This window comes from Neopsephotus bourkii, unplaced genomic scaffold (assembly GCF_033783945.1).
Source record: "Neopsephotus bourkii isolate Nb327-2 ecotype Australia unplaced genomic scaffold, CSIRO-AGI_Nbou_v1 NB_973, whole genome shotgun sequence".
In the NCBI taxonomy this organism is placed as follows: domain Eukaryota; kingdom Metazoa; phylum Chordata; class Aves; order Psittaciformes; family Psittacidae; genus Neopsephotus; species Neopsephotus bourkii.
Window position 1 is genome coordinate 40,290 of NW_026901467.1, and position 20,080 is coordinate 60,369.

Below are 20,080 nucleotides of genomic sequence, written 5' to 3' on the forward strand. Positions count from 1 at the left end.
AAGCAAGGCAAAAGGATCTTCCTTGAAGTCTGCTGCTCCCGAGCCCCCTTCTTCAACTCTTCTTCTGGTGGCAGGAAGGCAAAGCATGTCCTGTCTCTGTGAGCCTGTGCGCTCCTTGTCTACAGTAACAGCAGGCACCTGTGATTCATCTCCAAAGACATTTACACATTGAGATCAGTTGAATACTGCATTATGAAAGCATAAGCTGCAGTGAACATGATTTAGAATCAGTTGTTTGCCCACCATGACAAAACAGAAATGGCAATTCCTTACTTTATAAACGTTCTCTTAACGTAGCAGTTGCTCCAAACATCTGTCAAGTTTTTATATCCCAGGAGAACAGATGCAGCCAAAAGAATGTTTATTCTAAAAGGACTACTCTGAACTTCACAAGCAGGCAGGGGCAGCTCCCAATTTAATTATACATACACACAGCAGCTCCCAGTTTAATTAAGGATACACGGCACCACTTAGTGGTGAAAGCAGTCACCGCTGACGTGGATGAGAAGTTGTAACTCCAGCCTTCTTCACTCCCCACAAACATGAACCAAGTCTGCCCTGTCCCTCCTCACTAGCCAAATACTATTACAGTGTGTTTACTACAAGAAAGTGTATCTACCAAGCAAAAGATGTCCAAGAGAGATGAACCTCAAGGCCAGTAGAGCCAAAGGCTGCCGAGCATCAAACAGATGCATCCACTTTAAAGAGCTTTTCAGCATTCTCCAGCACTGTACCAGTTTCTGGTGACACAGATACAAGGAGTGTTTAATCAAATGATCCAGCTTAGTATCTGCCTGTACTCCAAAGAACAGCAATCTCTTAGCTCACAACTTGTATTTTATATAGACTTGGGTCATAAACAAATGCAACAGATGTAGAAAAACTAAACACTGACTTTCCACTCCATCAACCAGTTAAAAAACTAACTTGTGCACTTACATAACAAAACACAGTAACTAAAAGAAAGCCTTTCATTCAGGACAGATCGGTGCATTGTTACAAAAAAATAATGATTTCAAGTTATGAAGTCAGCATCATCATTACCAATGCACCTTTCCTGAAGAGGAAATCCCTGTCTGTTATCAAGTATCAACTGCAAGAGTGCATAAACAAAATAAACAACCAACAAACACACCCATATCCGAAAAGCTCTATTTATATTATATTCCATACATATATATATGTCTTCATAGACGACAACTGTATTAATTTATACTTCAGGTCCTTCTCCTCCAGGAACCAGCTATAAAAGAATAAGACAATTGTGTGTTAGTGCCATAAAGTTTTACAAACTCATATGTGACAGTTCTTGCTTTACAAGATTTTGGCAGATGGAGACTTCATGGTAGACCACAAAAGTGGTGTTTAGATTTGATATTATCTTCCTCTGACAACAGAGGAAATCAGGTACAGCAAGAGAAGCACGTCCCAAAAAGAACCTCCAAAATACAAAGAATGTTTAACAAGACATAAAGGAGTTTCTAGATAATACATGGTTTTTGTTTTGTCTTTGTTATTCATTCCAAGGAGATTTTTTTTTTGTCTACAAACACTACAGCTTGTTTTCAAAAAGACATAGAACATGCTTCCTTTCATGCAGGATTTCCCCAATTGCTCATTCTTCCCCAGGCTGTCGCTATACTGGGAAGTTGGTTTCCCCTTTCTGACTCCTATTGCTAAGCACAGCCCAAAAACTAATAGAGCCTGAACCCTTCTACAGGCAGCAGGGTAAGTCAGCACAGCATTTTCCTGTGACGAAAGTAAGGAACTTTCTTTAAGACAACTGAACAACAGAAAAAGAAATGCAAAAGGAAAAATATGAATAAGAAGATAATTTCTTTCACTGACACATTCTTAATAGTTAGCTGAGCGCTTCTAAAGACAAAGAGCTCTGCTGCTTTTGGGACCAAAGTAAGAAAAAATCTAAAGCATAGTTTTCCTGATGTGGGAAGACGTGCCCCGCAGAGAGACATAAGATCTAATATAGAGACATATCCATGCCTTGCTGAATATCTGCACTCTAAGAATCCCCAGCTTCTGCTTCGTGGGCAGCATCCCACCAGCTGAACTGGACGGTAGTAGTTTTACCCCATACAGGGAGTCAGAACATGCACTGTCCTTCAAGGATGCAGAACAATAACCAAAGCAGAAAAAGGCTTAGAAATGAAGTCAAGATGGCACTTGCTGAGACACACAGTAAGGAGGTGCAAGGTAGGTATGACAGCAAAATGGAGATTATTCCTCATTCACACAGAGCCAACTTGCATCTAAGTCAGTCTTCCTCTTCTCTTCCCACAAAATTAGGAATGCCCTTATGTAGGTACTCCAGACTTCAATGCAGAGAAGCAAAAAAATCTGGGTCTGCTTCTGTAGTGTTTAGGAAGTTGCAGAATCCAGCTTAAGGATGCATAACCACAATATCTAATTACTGTTTCATTACTGATCTACATACATCAGCACATGAGAAACAAAACCCATGGTGCTTTCCATCTGGCATCATCCAACAGGCCTCCAGATATTTTTTCAGAGCACATAAAGGTACATACAGCTCTCTGAGCACCAGGTGGATAATTACCACCAAATGAATCAACATGCTTATAAGCATCCAAAGTGTGCAAACACATTTATATATAAAATAATGGATAAAATAGATGTATTCCTCCTACATACTTAGGCAGGCAAACACTCATAGGAGTTTAAAGCCACTGTATGAACCAGCCTCCAGAGTGGGTAACAAAACCAGCGATTCCTTTGCACACCTCAAGATCAGAAAAACATTCACCTAAGTAAAATCAGGGTCATGCTCTTTTTATTATTATTGTTTTTAAGCTGTAACGTGAACCAAGTAAGGCAATAATACCACTTTTACAGCACCACTCACAGACAAATATGCCCTGGAAGGTATTTGAAAGTACCTTATGCAATAGAATTCTCTGGAAAGCTCAGCTTAAAGTAAATTTAACTTAATTACTAACAGACTTACAGGTACAGAAAATAAATGCATGCAGCCTCTTAACCACGATGACTTACCATTGTTATGTTATTTCCATTTAACAAAATCTGGTCTAGTTTTGTGATTCTTCTACCCTCAGGTGTAATCTCACTGAAGCAGCATTAGAAGAACATGAGAACATGTAACCAGGAATATTTCAAGTTTTGATTACAGAACTGACAAACATCTCTGCATTCAGATGACAATTGCTGGAACTAACAAAGACATCACCCACACTGCAGTGTAACTGACCACCTGGGTAAAGAAAGCTACCTGCCAACTATAAAGTTCCATTGTACTTTTCTGCTCAGTACACAAAGACACAGATTCACCCTCTAAATCTTGGCAATTTCTTGAATACCATCAACACTCAAAATAGGTTTCAAATATAAACACAGCACAGCAAAGTAATAAATACTTATCTTTATGTCTGCCAGCTTTTTAAATCTTTGCTTAGACCTTAAGAAAATGTAAAAGCAAACAAACTACTGGCAAGTTCTACACACAACCCGTGCAAAATTAAGGCTACAAAATAGGAACCTGATTACAAGTATACATCATGCAACAGCTACTCTATGACACAGCTGTCCTGGACACATCACCACCTATAGCTTAACTCCAAGATATAAACTATTCAGCTGGCAAGTATTCAAAAAATGCAAACCCACTTTGCTTATAAATTTTACACAATATTTTTTTCTCAGGAAACCAAACAGAAATAATGCTTACAATTCTGTAACATCTTCTAACACCATATCTGAATACCCAGAATCAAAGAAAATAAGACCCAGAGTCTTAAAATCAAAATAAAGTTATTTTCATTTTTACTGAACTGTAATTCTATCTGTAAAATAAAAATACCAGAATAATACAACCGACCCATACAAAAAGTTTCTATCCAGTGAACTCAAACCCCTCTCAAATACAACAAATGAATGAGCTGAAGCATAAAACATTTCCATCAAAAGACACTGACAAAGTCAAAAAATCCTAGAAGTGTTCCAACAATTTCTTTATCACTCTTCATTACAATATGAATGCGGGAGCCTATGCACTTGTCCACAAGTTCTGTAAATAAAAACAAACAACAAAGTTGAAAGGTACAAGAGACTGTTTTATAGAACAAGACATTCTTTTGAACAAAACCCCTGACACTGTGTGCAGTGGAAATCTATTTTTAAAGGTGCACCTGTACTGCTAGTACACGACCACGTTTCTGAGGCTGGAACTCTGCAGGAAGACGTTCCCTTCGGTGAGAACACTTTAATGTCATAGAATCAGTCTGTGTTTCAAGGGCCCTTAAAGCTCACCCAGTTCCAAACCCCTGCCACGGGCAGGGACACCTTCCACTAGAGTAAGTTGCTCCAAGCCCGTCCAGCCTGGCCTTGAGCACTGCCAGGGTGCGCAGCTCATCACCGCACACTGGCCGAACACCAACACTCGGCCCCAGCCGCTGTCTGCTCCGCACCCACAGACACCCACCGGGATCCCCGCTTACTGCAGGAGCCTCCCGAACTCGTCCACCCCATTCAAGCTTCCCGCCAAGCGACCGCGCCGCTCACACCGACCACAAGTGCCCGCAAACAGGCTTTTCTTCCTCTCCCTTCCGTCCCGTCCCGTCCCGTCCCATTCCATTCCATTTAATTTCATCCCATTCCACCCCATCCCATCGCACACCGGAGCGGCGCAGCAGCACCGCCGATTACCGAGCGGCAGCAGCTGAGACGGGTTGCTGGTCGCGGTGGCCGCCATGTTGGACCCAGGCCTGACCAATCGCTGCCACCTCCCGCTGCAGATGTGAAGGGCGGTGCGGCAGCCCCGATAAGCGGATCGCAGAGGAGTCGCTCCGCCGTTCCCCATGAGTAAATACACTCACCCACCCTTCAAATAGCTCTTCTTTTCGCGGGGAGTGGCAGGTGGAAGGATTTTAATCGCTGTACACCAGAGCTATCTTTATTTCCCCACCCAGATTTGTTCATTAATTCACAAGTGGGCTGCAGCAGGAAGGATTTTTTGGAAGCCCTTTTGGGTATACACATGGCTTGGAGCAAAAATCACTGGTTGTTCAAATACACTTTGCTTGCTTCATACTGCAGCACTGAGCAACCTGCTCTAGTGGAAGGTGTCCCTGCCCATGGCAGGGGATTGGAACTGGGTGAGCTTTAAGGTCCCTTCCAACCCAAACCAGTCTATAGTTAGATAAAACTGGTATTTCAACATCCAGAGGCATCGCACATTTTGTGCCAGGCTGCCTCTGGAAGAATCAAGCCCAAATAAATTCCACCCTCTGCCCTTAGAGGGCATGAACCTTTGGAGGATGTAGAGCTGCTGGCTGCAGGGCGGCTAGCTCAGTTCTTGTGTGCTTAGTTCCCAGGCAACTCTGAATGTTCACAAAGTCAAATCCAACCTCTGGCATCAGCAGATGCCACACGGCTCCACACAGGACCACTTCACGGTGACCAGAGCAAGGTGAGGGCAGACTTGCCTCATAGCGAGGGTGCAGGGCTGTGTCTCTCCCTGGAGCAAAGTGTGTACAAGGTGGCAGTCGGGGTAGTTGTAATGATGACATAAGTTGGCACAGGCAGAGTGTGGGGACAGGCACAGAACCACAGATGAAATCTGAAGAGGAAGCTTAATTTCTTTACCTCACCAAACAGAGGATCCCCTGAGCAGAACCTGGGCAGAGCCACTTAAGCAGGGACACAGGCATCATGGAGCTTGATAGATGCTGGAGGATTACTGACACTTCTGTTTTCCCTGTTGATCATGGATTCATGCAGGCTTCATTTACCACTGTGCTTTGATCTTCTCCATAGTAGGACATAAATTTCAAGTGTGTCTCATCGGATGTCTCCAAGTCAACTCTACTTGTCAAGCACAAAAAGATAAACAATTAGTATGATATGTATTATTTTTCAACAGCCCACTTGCTGTGTATCTCTCAGTGTATAAAAATTCTGATTCACCTTTCAGTAAAGTGGATTCAAACCCATTCTGTCAATTCTAGGAATGGATGATAGTCCTTGCATAGTCTGGTTCAGAGGAAGAGGAGGAAAAGGACTTGGAAAATCTTGGCTATGCAGGCTTACGAAATGAGTCTTCCAAGAAATAAGCCTTGTTTTGGTGGGTTGGTTCTGAGCTGGCAAGTTCATGGGTTCTGTTTGCAGACAGACATCTGCAGAAGGTGTCTACATTGGCACAGGGAGAAGACTAGCAAGGGGGTGGAAAAAAGTCTCTTAAAAGTGGTAGTCTTTTCTTTTTGCTTGCCATGTTTGCACATGGAGTTTCCTGAACCACTGCATTACGCGCAGTCTGACATGCAGACTGTCAGGAGGTGAAAAATAAGGAGGAAAAACTAACCATTTAATCTAAAAGGCAGTGTTGGCACAAAAGCAAGTGGACACAAGAACTGCTTTTATTGTTATGAAATGCAGAATTACTAATGAACTGATGAATGAATGGGGCTTTGAGCAACCTGGTCTAGTGGAAGGTGTCCTGGACCGTGGCACGGGGGTGTGGAGCTTTAAGGTCCCTTCCAACCCAAACCTTTCCGTGCTTCTATGAATTACAGTTACTATGGTAATGATACAATAGATAATGATTCTTAAGTAAAATATTTACCTCTGAGTAACAGAAAAACTGTAGGGCTGAGTTTTCATTGCTGTTTGCTAGCTATGCACCAAGAAAAAAAAATCCTTTAGGAAAATGCTGTGACTTCTCTAAGAGCTTGTAAGGTAGCAGCTCTCTTTCTCATAAATACATGCTGGGTGAACTGTGAAAAAACAAAACAAAACACAGATTATATCAACCAGTTTTCCTGCAACAGGTTGGTGTTGTCAATCCAACGTTTTTACTGTCTTAGCAGGAAAGAAAATTTCAAGCAGAAAAAGAAAATCTAATAATTTATTTAGAGAAGCAGTAAGCTATAATTATCCAGCAGTATCATATACAGATGTCTCTGTTAATGCAAAATCCATAGCAGGAAGAGTGATGTCAGACTGCACTTTCCTCAATGAACTGAGTATGAGCTATAAACACTCCCATGCATCTTTGGGGAGATATCTCATTACTGCAGTAGACAATGGCCAATACTTTGTACCCTTTTCCTTTTTAAAATGATACTAAACAGTAAGTTACAGACTAACCAAGAAATCATTCACTTGCCAGAGCTGGATTGTTCTTTGTAGCTTATCCTGTGTTCCTTGCAGTATACTTTTTCTATAATGGCACTTCTGTTGAAGCTGAGGAACTATTATGTAATTACATGCTTTCCTGTTATAATCTGAGACTCTGGATACTGTGCTCGTGTTGAGATTTTCTTTAAGCATTATTTGTTTACAGTTCTTTCAAAAATAATTCCATCAATTTCCACCAGAAAACCTTAATAATTCAAAGTCCAGTCTTTACTGAATGCTGTTGATTAATATAAGCAGAATTGAGTCATAACACAGGTTGAAGAGGGAAGATGGCCTGAGTGCACTATGATTTTAAACGACACTAAATTTTCCTGTGCTTTTGAACCTTTGAACTGTCTTTCTAGGGTACAGAGTCATAGAACAGGTTGGAAGGGGCCTTAAAAATCATATAGTTCCAACCCCCTCCCATAGGCAGGGATCATAACACACATTTAGCAGCAGAGCAGTGCTAACAGAAGCTTTTACTTGATTTTTCTCATTTTCAGCATCCAAACTGACAAACCTGGACAGAAACCATCCAAGACTCCCTTTTGTACTACCATTAACGCGTTCGGCTGGAAGGATGCAGCCGAGGATGTGCTGTCCTCTGCGCTTCAGGGGAGCTTTAAGAGATCTGCTCAGAGAAGAAGTAGACCACCACCAAGAAGGGGGACCAGGACTGGCGGGAAGGCCTCAGCGACTGCATTGCCCGGCCTCCATTATGTTTTCCCGGCCTCAGGATAACACGCAGCCGCACGCCCTGGCAATGATTTCTATGGGCTGTTTCCTCCCGACTGCCCGGCACAGCAGCAGCAGCACAGCACCGCGGCGCCCCGATACACGGCAGAGCGCACCTCCTGAGGGGCCGGGCCGAAGCGAAACCCCGCCTTGGCAACGGGGCGGAGGGAGGGAGGTGCTGCCGGTCGTGGCTGGGCGCTGCGGAAGCACAAGCCGGGGGGGGGCTCTCATCCCTGTCGGACCCTGAGCGGCAGGAGGCGGAGCGAGAGCTCGTGCAGGGTGGCATCCTCCGGAGCGGCCATCGCCGGGGCTCCATGGAGAACAGGGGCCCGGTGCTGCACATCGTGGTGGTGGGGTTCCACCACAAGAAGGGCTGCCAGGTGAGGCGGCGCGGTACCCGTCCTCTGCCTCTTCCGCTCTCTCTCCCTGCCATACTCTGCCCTCAGCCCGCGGCGGGGGGGCCCGGCTGAGGCCCGCGGGCAGGCTGGACCCACTGCGGGGAGGGGGGGGGCGCGTCCGATGGGGCCGGGGGAAGGGGGGGGGGGGGGAGCTTTGCTTTACCTCAGGGCGGGCTGGAACCGGCGAGGCGTCGCTGATTACAGTAGGGTTGCGGCCTCCCGCCGACTGGGCCGGGGGTTCCCTCAGCCGCGGGGCCATGACTCAGCCCGCCCCGGGCGGTGGTTAATGTTTGCTGGGCTGCGTACGTGACCGCTGCCGGTGCTGCGGCCGTGGCTGCTGTGGGTTGGGCGTTCAGGCTGAGAGTTAAGTGGAAAACAGATTTGTTACCTGCCTCCTGTTCCTGCCGGACTACTCTCACAGGTACAGCTTGCGCACACGCAGCCTGGTGGCCCCAAGGGACAGGACTACCCGTGATTTAAGTTTCGAGTGTCGGCTCCTTTCTTGCTTAAGTGCTTGGCTGCTTCCTGTAGCCTGTAAAGTAGAATAAGTTTATGTTGTGCATTTCATACGTCTGTCATGCTCGGCTTATTTTAACCCTTGAAACAGGAGATGCTGTTACCCAGCTGGGCTGCATGCACAGTTGCTTTGCTGTGACTAGATAGATGTAGTGATGGACTTGAAGTGAGTCTTTGTCCATGGGGCATCCGTAGTGTTTACAAAACATTGACAAAACAATAATGAATGCCATGGTGATGGCTATACGAGAATAGGTCTGACACAAACACGTTTCATACAAGGTAGCAAAGAGTTAAATTAATCTTTGTTAACGTTTAAGGAAACAAAATAAGCACAGCATAGTAATGTCTAAAACCATTCTTTGTACCAGCAGAGGCTGAAGCAGAAGTGTAGTAATTCATTGTAGGTATTCTTCCATCTCTTTTTCTGAAAGATCTGCAAGGTTTTGGCATGCATCATTTCTCCTCAGGGTGCTTAGGGCCTGTTCACATGCGGATGTTCGCAGGCTCTTCCTGTGAAGTGATCAGATTATCTAGGTTGCAAGGTTTGCAGTATTTATCAGTCACTTTTTGTCAAAGACTGTAAGGAGATGAGTGTTACTTGGTTATCAGTAGGAGGAAGAGCAGATTGTTGTTGACCTCTTGGAAAAGACATAGGTTGGAGATAAAAGCAGAGATCACTCTTGTTGCTTCTGGTCTTCTTCTGCAGCCTGTATTTTTTTCCTTGTAATGTTATAGAGTGTTGATGCAATGAAAAAAACACACACAAAACCCCCACCCACCTATACATTAGTAGCAGTGAATTTTATCTTGCTGCCAGTAAAATGTTTGTAGAGGGATGTTTTCAGGTGTTGTCAAAAATGGGGTTGGAATACCTCTGAACCGAATCCTTCTGTAAGTTTCTTAAGAAATGAACTGGAGAAGTTGGAAATGAAGGCAGTTGGGGAAAGGGTTAAGGTAGCTGTGTTGCAGGGAGAACTGCAGGAATAGAAGGTCAGTTTGTAGAACCACAAACAGCCAGGCTTCCTGAGGGAAATCTAACCAGAAATCTAATTTCAGATGTATTCTACTTCTGACTTAGCAGATTTGTTACTGAACTGTAGCCTCCTAAAAGAACTGGAGGCAGGGAGCTGCACAGCTATAGCCTAATGAGTTTGACATCAGTAGCACATGAGTCTCTAGAGAACTGATGAAGGAAAGAATTAATTAACAACATGAAACTAAGTAGACTGACTCCTAAGGGTGTTCACTGGAGATAGATCATGCCTGGCTTACCTGCATCTTTTGCAAGAACAAGTGATTTACTTTCTTTGGAGAACAAAGAGAGAATCTTGAATCTGCCTGCAACTTGCAAACAGATCACACAGCAGTGAAAAAACCCTTTTTTTCTAACGTGGAGATAATGGGGAATTAGCACAGGAGCTGGTACCTGAATTAGGAATAGGATGAAGGTGAAGAAGAAGCAGCATATTGTGTCAGAATAAGAGCTGCTGGTCTGAGAGGTGCTCACAAAGGATGTTTCTCAAGACTGAATTTGGGACACATACATGGTACTGGTGTTGTGTATACAGTGAAATCTGAGCTATGGTGAGCAAACTTGAGGAATCAGTGTTACAAAGCAAGACTGGAATGTTGTGGAAGAGCTGGATGATAAGGAATGCTAGAATGATAGAGATGGGGTGCATTACAAAGGTATGCAATAGGAGTGAATAATAACAGTATGGGCTTGGGAATTAACATGAGGACGCCTGTGGAAGAGCAAAGTGAGACCATGTATGATGAAGGATGAGTTCCCGAAGTGGTGTGGTTTTGGGGGTGAGAGTGGCAGCAAATGTAGTCCTAGAATATAATAGTATTTTTATTGATGCATAAAAATTCTGATTGACCTTTCAGAAGAATGGATTTGGATTCTCTCTGTCACTTCTGGGAATGGATGAGGTAGTCCTTGGGCAGTCTGTTTTCAAGGAGAATGTAGAAGAGCTTGTCTAAGTAGGATAACAAAATGGATTTTGAGGCTTTCAGTTGTCTTCATCTGAGGACTATTAAGCTGCCTCTGTGAATATGGGAAGATTCTTCCCTTTTCCTTTCCTACCTCTTCAAAGCTGGAAGATGGAGGCAGTTGTGTGTTGAGCTGAAACAGGGAACTGAGATGACCAAAAAGCAAACCTTGTTTTGGGTTAGTTTTAAGGTGGTTGGTTCACAGGATCTGTTTGCTGAGTGGACATCAGCAGAAGACAACTACAGGGGCACAGTGAGACTAGTAGGGGAGGTGGAAAAATGTCCCTTGAAAGTGACAGCCTAGGGCTTCTCTTTTTGATTGTCATGTGTCATAATGGCCTTTGAAATATTCATTGAACAACTGCATTAAATGGAATTGGATTCCAGGAGACTGTTGGAAAGTAAAATATAAGGAGGGAAACCCAACCATTTAATCTAAAAGGCAGTGTTGGCACAAGAACAAGTGGATATGAACTGACTGTGGACACACTGAAGATGGCAAGCAAGCAACCACTAAGTGCAGAAAAGCAAAGTTCCAAAGCAGCTTTTAAATGGCAGCAAGTCAGGGTGAATTTGGGGAGCTTAAGTTGGAGATATCATACAGCTAACCTGCCTGTTGTAAGAAGAGTTTACCTGGTTTACCTGAGAAGGCTCCTTTCGGGTTCTGTGTTTCCATTTCTCTTTTCTCAAAGAGTCTTCCTAGTGAATGCATGTGGAGTTAGATATTTGGACGGATTTCTTGATTCTTGGTGTTTTCTTTAGATGACTTTCCTTCTGAAACTGTAGTATGGAAGAAGGGGGAGATAAATATATATGTGCTATAAAGCTGATGTGTACAGAAGTGTGTAACTTGAAACTGAGCTCTGACATGAATTCTCTGTCTGGGATTGCTGTTGGTAATGGAGGTAATTGGATTCTTACACATGCTGTCTTATTCTGGCTTGAGGCTTACATCTGAAGTGTACAGGTCTTCCTGTTGATTATCTTTGCATATAAGAATTGATTAATCTATAGAGAAAAACTTTTATGTGCAGTTTGGAAATGTACAGGAACATACTTATCTTGCATAGGCTTGGAAAACAATGCACATGCATCTGTTTACAGATGAGAAGGAGAGTCAGGGAATTGCTTTGTCTCCTTCCAAGGCCCCACTGTTGGACTGTGGGTCTTTTTGCTGGGTGAAGTAGAATTAGGCTTGACTTTGTTTAGAATTAAGAGATGTCTAAGGAATGAACGAGTTTGCTTTGCTCTTTTTATCAACCCTTTTGAGAACAGCCTATGTTTCCAGGTCTCCTGTGCCCTTGACTGTAGTACTTATTTCCAAGAGGAAAATTTTGAGGTTGCTCTCTTCAGAGGATTCCACAGGCAGCCTTCTGAAGGCATCTTTCTTTTCTTTTGTTAAGGGGAGCACTTCCAGCTTGTTCCTGTCCCTGCTTGTTTGCTGTTGTTTTCCTGGAGAATTACTTTTTTTCCACTTCTTGGTCTTTGTCAACCCAGTAGTTGATGTGATTGTTAGATGTACTTGATGCTCTTAATCATGTAAGTGAAGTAGGTGCTTTGTTGTCATTAAGGTCCTTCTCTCTGTTCTGGGGAGCACAGTAGGCAGGTGTTAAGCAATAAGTAATCTCCTCTAATGATTAAACGAGGTGTTGTTAAAAAGAGCAACAGAAACACAAAATAACTTGGAAAAGAACTGTGCTGAAATCGAGCTGAAGTGCTTGTCCTGCCTCTGTTGACAATAACCTTTAAATATTAGCTCAATTCGTTCTGTTTTCTTCCTTGTTTGTAATATTATTTAAGCACTTCAAAGGGCTATTATGAGCATGAAATCTCTAGATGAAGTTAATCCTAGCATAGGCTGAGTATCAAAGATTACCCTGTTGTCTAAAATATGTGGGTTTGCTTATGTTCAACAGGTTAAAACTTGGAAAGAAGCTTTTAGCTTTTATTAGAAAGACTATTCAAATTAGCATGGGATGCTAAAAGTTTTAAATCCACAGTGTATTGCTGAGTACACCTGTAGCTGCTATCTCACATTCCTGTAAACAGTGCCACAGATTCTCATCTCTCATGCAGGATTAATGGTGGGTTCTGTTCTTTGCATGTCTCTGTAATCCACTTATTTAGTATTTTTTTTGTTCATTGTTCAAGTGAAACTTACAGGGGTTGTGGATTTCTGTTTGGGTTTTTTGTTTCTTTGTTTAGTTGTTCAAGCTATGAAGAGTGCTATGCTTTCATAATCTTGCAGTTGCTTCCCTGAAGTTCCAGAAAGGAAGTAAAGCATTTCTTTGAAGGATCCTATACCGGATATTTTCTCCTTTGTTGCCCTGATGCGTGAATTGAGATGAAGTTCCTAAATACCTGATTGCAGCTATGTGACACTTGCCATAGTCAGTATCATCAGCTTTCATCCTATAATCTGCCTGTTCTTTATGTGTCTCATAATATGTGAGTAGTTCTTTAAATGTTCTGTACCAGAAATCGTGAGCTTTCTCTTAAATAAATTAATTAATTACAAGTGCATCTAGACATAGGACAAGGGGGAATGGTTTTAAATTGAAAGAGGGGAGATTTAGATTAGACATTAGGAAGAAGTTCTTCTCTCTGAAGGTGGTGAGTCCCTGGCATAGGGTGCCCAGAGAAGCTGTGGCTGCCCCATCCCTGGCAGTGTTCAAGGCCAGGTTGGGTGGAGCTTGGAGCAGCCTGCTCTAGTGGAAGGTGTCCCTGCCCATGGCAGGGGGTTGGAACTGGATGAGCTTTAAGGTCCTTTCCAACCCAAACCAGTCTGGGTTCTACGAATACTAAATCAGTAAAAAAACTTTATTTTTGTACCTCTGTCTCACCTTTCATCTACCTATTTCAGAATGCTTTCAAATAGTAACTCGGGCTCTCAACACTTGTAGAGGAAGCAGTGTAATTTATATACATCAATAATAGAGGGAGGTTCAAAGCTGTAAATCATTGAACAAAAGTCACTCCAGCTGGAATAAATTGAAACTTGCTGTTTCAGCTTTGTGTTCCCTGTCCTAAAATTGCCTTATTTTATGTGTCTGCTTTTGTTAATCTGCCCCACACCTTGCATGGGCTCCTGAGTTATTACACCTAGGCAGGTATGTTGTTTCTGACAGCACTCTTAGAAAGTTGTGGATACAAGATGTAAAAGCAAGTTCCTTGCCTGCTCTGACATGCTGGAGGACAGTGCATGGGGCTGCTTGCTTTGTTGAGGTTACCTAGAGCATAGTGTGTTCTGTACTTCATGGTGTTACTGTGTTTGTTGAGCTAGATTTGTCTGTTCTGAGGAATAACTCTAATGCTGAAACTTGAAAGGAATGAGCATGTTCACTAACAGCCATTCTGGCACCATCTGGTTTCCCATGGTAAAGACCCTGAATACTCTGTGGCTCATAATATAAGGGGATTGCTCTCTTGGACTACATCAGTTCAGCAATATAGGCTGTATGAATTACACACAATGGCTGTTTCTAAACTGCCAAGTAAATGTACTTTAAAATGTCCCTACAGTCCTGGTCCTTCATTTTCCCAGGACAGGGAGGATTCACTGGACCACTTGACAGCTCCCTGCCAGTATGCGTGGGCTTCTTTCCATTGGGAACTGGGGCATGCAGCAGAGCTGGGGAAAGGATGCGCGTCTTGAGTCTTGTATGTGATAAGGTCTGGGTGCTGTCCTGGGGGACAGGAAGTGCCACCAGGCCGCAGGTTGTGGGGTGAAAGAAGGCCTGCTGCTGACGCCAGTCTATACTAATTGCTGTGTTGAGCAGATACCAGTTAGGAGTAGAGCAGAGGATTGTCCTCTCTTGTTTCATTAAGGAAGCTGCCTTCTCTGGTACCTTATATCTTCTTAAGAGTTCATCCTATATGAATTCAAGCTTAGTGTCTGTAAGACCATAAAGTCTTGTCTTGAGGGCAGAATTCCCTAGCAAGTCCTCTAGGCTGGAATGGTTGCGGTAGTGTTATGTTCTACTTCTGGGAAGAGTATGTGTGTGTGGAGAGGTTGTCATTGTTTACTTTCTTTGAGGAGAATGATGTAAGCTAAAGTTCCAAGGCACCGGACTTATGTCTGACTTGAACTGCATGACTGCAAAACTGAAGTGTTAAGTAATTGGGAAGAGTGTCTAAATGCATCCTAGCATGACTTTGATGGCAAATGCAAAGGTTCAGTGTTTCAGGTTATTTTCTATTTTAAGGGCCTAAAAGTCAAAACTTTACTAACCTGGTGAGAGTTTCTAAAGCAGACTTGAGTGGTTATATTGTGCATCTGAAAGAATACAAATGGTGTCTTAGAACTTGTGTAAGTGGCAGCTCTATAGCTTTAGCAATATGGGAACATGAGGCAGTGCCAGTTTCAGGAACTGGAAAGATAGAAAAGACTCTGCCCTACCTTTTTGTAATACATGGGCTTCTTTCATTGTTAATCTGTGTGAATTTAATGGATTTTAAAACATATTTATAGAAATACATATCATGCATATTCTGCATCTGTGTTTATATAAATATGCATGTGTATTATACATAGTTATTGCACAGATAAATGTATAATGTATATTTAATAATCTGTTATTAGATGTATTATTGCATAGGCATTATTGTTATATGGATGGGTTCCTCAGCTTGTAGATCCTGATCTGTTGGCTCTCTCGTACAGCAATGGGGGAAGCTTGTCATTTAAATCAGATTAAATTGTGATTTCAATAATAAATTGATCTCTGTGCTGAAAGACCAACAATGTTCTTGGATTTCCAGTTGGCTGCATGCTGCAGTTATGACGATTCAGATAAAATCATGGGTATGCGGGTTTTCTCTGCATCTGGCTGTGCCATCAAGAACATCAAGGACATCAAGAAAAACTTTTAAAAATCTCTGCTTTATGTGAGGAGCAAATGCTGACTTATATGAAAAGAGGGGTCAAAGTTTAGGTGTAATTTTGATTACTGTTGCTCAGTTGATCAGTAGGGTTTTTTGATCACCATTGCTCAATACTCAACATCCTTTTACTTTCTTAAATGAGAGAGGAAGAGCTTGTATGCTCAAAATGAAATGTGCTGAAATGGTTTATGAAGGGAAAAGTTTTCCTGAATGGGAATGTAGTAAGTGGATTTTGCTGATCACCTTTTCTTCCTTTGGACAATTCTTTTACCTGTTTGTGCGGTACAAGCAATAGGAGAGATCATCAAAGCAGTTGTTCAGAGAATGGAGTGGGTTTGCTCCCTGCAGATTGGATTTTACAGTTGACTGAAGGCATCCTTAGTCTTTAACATAATACTGTCATTCTAAATATTTTCAGGGTTCTTTAATAGAGATTTGAGTTTAAACCCTCTCTTCATTGAACTGATGGGGAACCTTACTTGTGTCCACGTGTTTTTTCATTTCTTGTCTGAAGAGAAATCTTCCCAAACACCCATATTAAAAAGGAGAGTTGATATTGTGACTGTGCTGAATAAGAGGGGTTAACTTGTAAGTGGAGTAGTTCAAACGTGATTGTAGATGGAGGGGGGAGGATGAGTTTATACTGCCTTGCCAGCACATTTTAGGTGATCGCTATTTGGTGCTTACTTGGAATCTTACCATGGTTGCCAACACGAAACACTTCTCACAGGTAAGGGAAACAACCTTATCCGAGTAAAAATTAATGCCAACTTCCTGTGTAATGTCTGAATGTAATACCTTGGGTGGACATGTTTATATGTATTGGAAATTCCTCTTTTATGAATGCTTTTTAACTTCTCGTTTTGTACTTATCATTCAGAAGACAATATCAATGTGTTGTTTTTAAAGAAAAAACACGTTTGTTCCTAAATATAGCAGGCGAAATACATTTTTCCTTGCCTGCACTCGTCTTTTTTACTTTGAGTAAAAAAATAATAAATGAGTAAAATAATAATAAATGGCTGGTAAATTTCTTCTGGCTGGGAAATCTCCTTAAGGGGAGAGGTTTTTTCCCTTGTATTTTATCTTCATTTGGCAATCCACAAAGGGTGAAATCCTCTGTGCAGAGCACATTTATTTGTCCACTAAATCGCAGCACAACATTCTGTATCGATTTTAGTTCTGATATCCGTCAAGAGCTATGTGCTCACAAAACAAGACAATGTGAACAGGCAGATAGCATTGCCATCAAACCCCTTTGACAGGCATAAGCAATATTTCCAGCAGTAATGAAGATCCCCGACAATGAGTGGAGGTTCTAGTCTGTGTGTTGCGTAACTTATTCTGATGTCTCTGAGGAGTTCAGCTTTGCATTTGAATTTCATTTTGTTGGAAAGTCTTCTTTAATTCACATGAGGAGACAAAACACTGCTCTAGCAGTCTGCTCTGAACTTGCATGTATTTCTTTGTTCCTGTTGACTAACGATCTTTATTAAAAGACTTTATTTTTCATATTTGCAGTAATACATCTGTGTATTAATGACAACAGGGAAATTGAAGTGCATGCTTATGTATGCACATTGTCCTGGTTTCAGGTTATATGTATGTATGTATGTAAAGTTTTACATAAATCCATTGTATTTAAATAAAAAATTAGCTTCTCTTCATTCTGTGAAGAGGGTGAAAGCTCTGAGACAGGTCTCGCTGTAGTCCTATCGCATCCTCCTGTCAAGGTTCGTCTTGGGTTTAAAGTGGAAGATGAGAAATAAAATAGCTTTTATTTTAGGTTGCTTTGACTGGGGACAGTGTACATTGTGCACACACAGGCTGAGAGGAGGATTTGACTGAGGCTCCAGCTGTTCAACAAGTCAGAAGTGATAGAACTGAGATTCTGTCTACCCTGTTGTTATCACTTCTGTATATGTGCATTGTGCCAAGCTTTTCAAGAGCTGTGGGGTATGGTTTTTTCAGTGTTTTTGTTGGTTGTGGAGTTCTTTTTTTTAGGCTGCTCAATGTTCTTATCCTTTGGGTTTGAAATAATGTTTTTTAATATGCAGAGTTGATGTAAGTCTGCAAATTGAGCTGTAGAAATCAAGCAGGGAGCAGTTATGGTGAGTTTCATCTGCATTCATTCAGTCAGCTGCAAGTTAGAAGTGTGAGCAAGCTCTCTTCAAAGGCGATGGAAAGAAACAGATCAGATGAATCATCCTCTGCAGGTGTCTCTTTTCTCTGACTGCAGAATGCTTAGGAAAAGGAAAGCTGTCTTGGAGGTGGTGCTTTTTGACATGTGGGCAGCTGATATGAATCCCACATGCACTGACTACTTGGCAAGAAGTTTGATTTAAAGAGTTCCCAGTGATTTCATTTCAAAGAGTTAAGTCGGAGGAGGGGTGGAAGGAAGTTCCCCCAAGTCATTGCATTCTCTCCTTGCTGTTGGATTATCCTTTTTCTTTTTCCTGCTTTGTTACTTCCACGCTTTCAGCCTCCATGGTATGAGGCAGTACGTCTACAAGCAGTGATCTATTACACTACACAGATGTGATTCCTCCTTAGAAACCAGGGTACTTCCTACATGGATACTCTTGGGGAGGGGGAGGGATACTATATCAGAACATAAATCAGGTCTATCATAAAGTAGATCTATAAAATAGGCTGGTTCAAGCTACTTATGCAGTCTTAATTCTACTTTATCTGAGTTTTGTGATATTCTCTCACATATGCAGGTGTATACAGAAATCTCTATAGTAGAGCACATTTTTGAAAGAAGCAGACTGATACAGAACAAGGTTGTCATTAGTGTCTAATGTCTGCTCAGTTGAATTTGGAACAGTCAACGCCTGCAGAAGGCCCTGTTGCTGGGAGTATCAGGTAGCAGCTGAGGTGCTGATAGTGTATTGTGGGCTGCAACAAAGTAGTTCCTCAGCAACTTTCATGCTGTCAAAAGAACACAGGAGGCCAGATCTCTTGGCTTTATTCTGGGCTTTGAAAAGGGATATCCCTAGTGAATACATTTTTCTTACATAGCTTGAGTTGCCCTACCCTTTTTTCCTTTATTATGTCTTCTAATTAATTATTTTGGTTGGAATGCAAAATAAAATTGGAATTCTGTAAGTGCTTGAAAGTAGCTTGGCTTCTTAGATCTTTACTCACCATATTTTGCTGTGAGGAATGCTTGAAGGTATTCACTGAAGTCTAAGAGACCTGGGGTCTCTGTATTTGATGGAATTAAGCTCCTGCCGTGGGTCATGCAGTGAAATAAAATATCTAATTCAGGAAGTTAATGTAGATGCTTCTTGACTATCTGTGTCTTAACACTTAGGAACTGTGTTTTATTTATTGCTGAAGTTAGTCCTCCTGCAAGAATTTAGTAATAATTCTGCCAAGTTTTCTGCCAGCCAGTTTGAATCTGAACAGCATCAGACTGTATAATCCTTTTCTGTATTGCAGATACTTACATGAATCTTCTAACATTTTAATTTTCTTATATCTGTGATTTGAAAAGGATAGCAAGAAGTTCTCTGGATTTATATTTGTACTAGACAGCAGACCTCTGCTGCTTGGATGGATGATATTTCCAGTGTCTCTCCTTCGGAAGTCAGATGCTCTTCTCTTTTGTTCAGCGTAAATATCAGACTGAGGATTCTTGGTAATTAATTACAAGTCAGGGTCTGGATTCCCTCCCCTTTCCCCTGCCAGAATTAATCCTTTTTCTATTGCATGTTTTGTTGGTTTGGGTTCCTTTTCTCCCCCCTTGCCTAATTATTTTTGTGGGTTACTTATGTTTTGCTCAGGACTTTTGTCTTTCACCAGACCTTCATTTTTTGTGGGTATTTTCAAGGTCTCATCTATAATACAAGGAATAAGAAAACTTGATACAGCAAGTAGCAAGGCTGATTTCTTGTGGTGGTGTCCTTTGTGCTTTTTTAAGTTGGCAGCAGTTGTAGAAAGAGTGACACCGTGTGTTAAGGTGAAGAATTTAACTTTTCTTGATTTAGTTGCTGTTTCATCTTCAGTACTCTCGTTCTTTACCATGTTTTTCTTTTATCATCCATCAAACGTTAAGGTTTTCTGTATGCTTGCTTTGCCATGCTTTTGTTTTCCATGTATATATACCTGGAAAATTTCCATGTGTATATATTACAGCTCAACGTTTATAGCTACATGTGCTTTGAGAGAAGTTGCAGTGTCTTTAACTATTTTAACTTGCTGTTCAGTTTCTTTTACTGATAAAGGTGGGTTTAAATTTTGTTTGGTAATTTAAGAAATACCTAAAGGGGGTCTACAAGAGCGCTGGAGAGGGATTTTTACAAGGGTTAAAGGGACAGGACAAGGGGGAATGGCTTTAACATGACAGAGGGGAGTTTTAGATTAGACATTAG

At 41.9% G+C, this 20,080-nt stretch overlaps 2 protein-coding genes across 3 annotated transcripts in view; one reads left to right on the forward strand and one right to left on the reverse strand.

The window, feature by feature from the left end:
* Positions 1-959: 959 nt before the first annotated feature.
* Positions 960-4,853, reverse strand: LSM5 (LSM5 homolog, U6 small nuclear RNA and mRNA degradation associated). The gene is made up of 5 exons (XM_061359407.1): positions 4,699-4,853; positions 3,965-4,060; positions 3,722-3,749; positions 3,031-3,103; positions 960-1,243 (listed from the first exon to the last, which is right to left on the reverse strand). The coding sequence occupies exons 1-5, from the start codon at positions 4,850-4,852 to the stop codon at positions 1,211-1,213; spliced, it is 384 nt and encodes a 127-aa protein (XP_061215391.1). The 5' UTR covers position 4,853; the 3' UTR covers positions 960-1,210.
* Positions 4,854-8,004: 3,151 nt separating this feature from the next.
* Positions 8,005-20,080, forward strand: part of AVL9 (AVL9 cell migration associated) — a 37,575-nt gene continuing 25,499 nt past the window's right edge. Inside the window, exon 1 of one of the 2 annotated variants that reach the window (XM_061359395.1) lies at positions 8,005-8,285. In XM_061359395.1, coding sequence (XP_061215379.1) covers positions 8,220-8,285 — 66 coding nt within the window. In that variant the 5' untranslated portion in view covers positions 8,005-8,219. The remainder of the gene's footprint in view (positions 8,286-20,080) is intronic. The other variant, XM_061359393.1, reaches the window with a different exon arrangement.

Excerpts from the sequence above, each read along its gene's own strand:
- LSM5 (XM_061359407.1), bottom strand. The coding sequence starts at position 4,852 with ATGGGGAACGGCGGAGCGACTCCTCTGCGATCCGCTTATCGGGGCTGC. Across the intron at positions 4,061-4,698 it reads GTCTCAGCTGCTGCCGCTCG|AACTTGTGGACAAGTGCATA; the intron begins GTAATCGGCGGT and ends TTTTATTTACAG. Across the intron at positions 3,750-3,964 it reads AGGATTTTTTGACTTTGTCA|ATATGGTGTTAGAAGATGTT; the intron begins GTGTCTTTTGAT and ends CTGGGTATTCAG.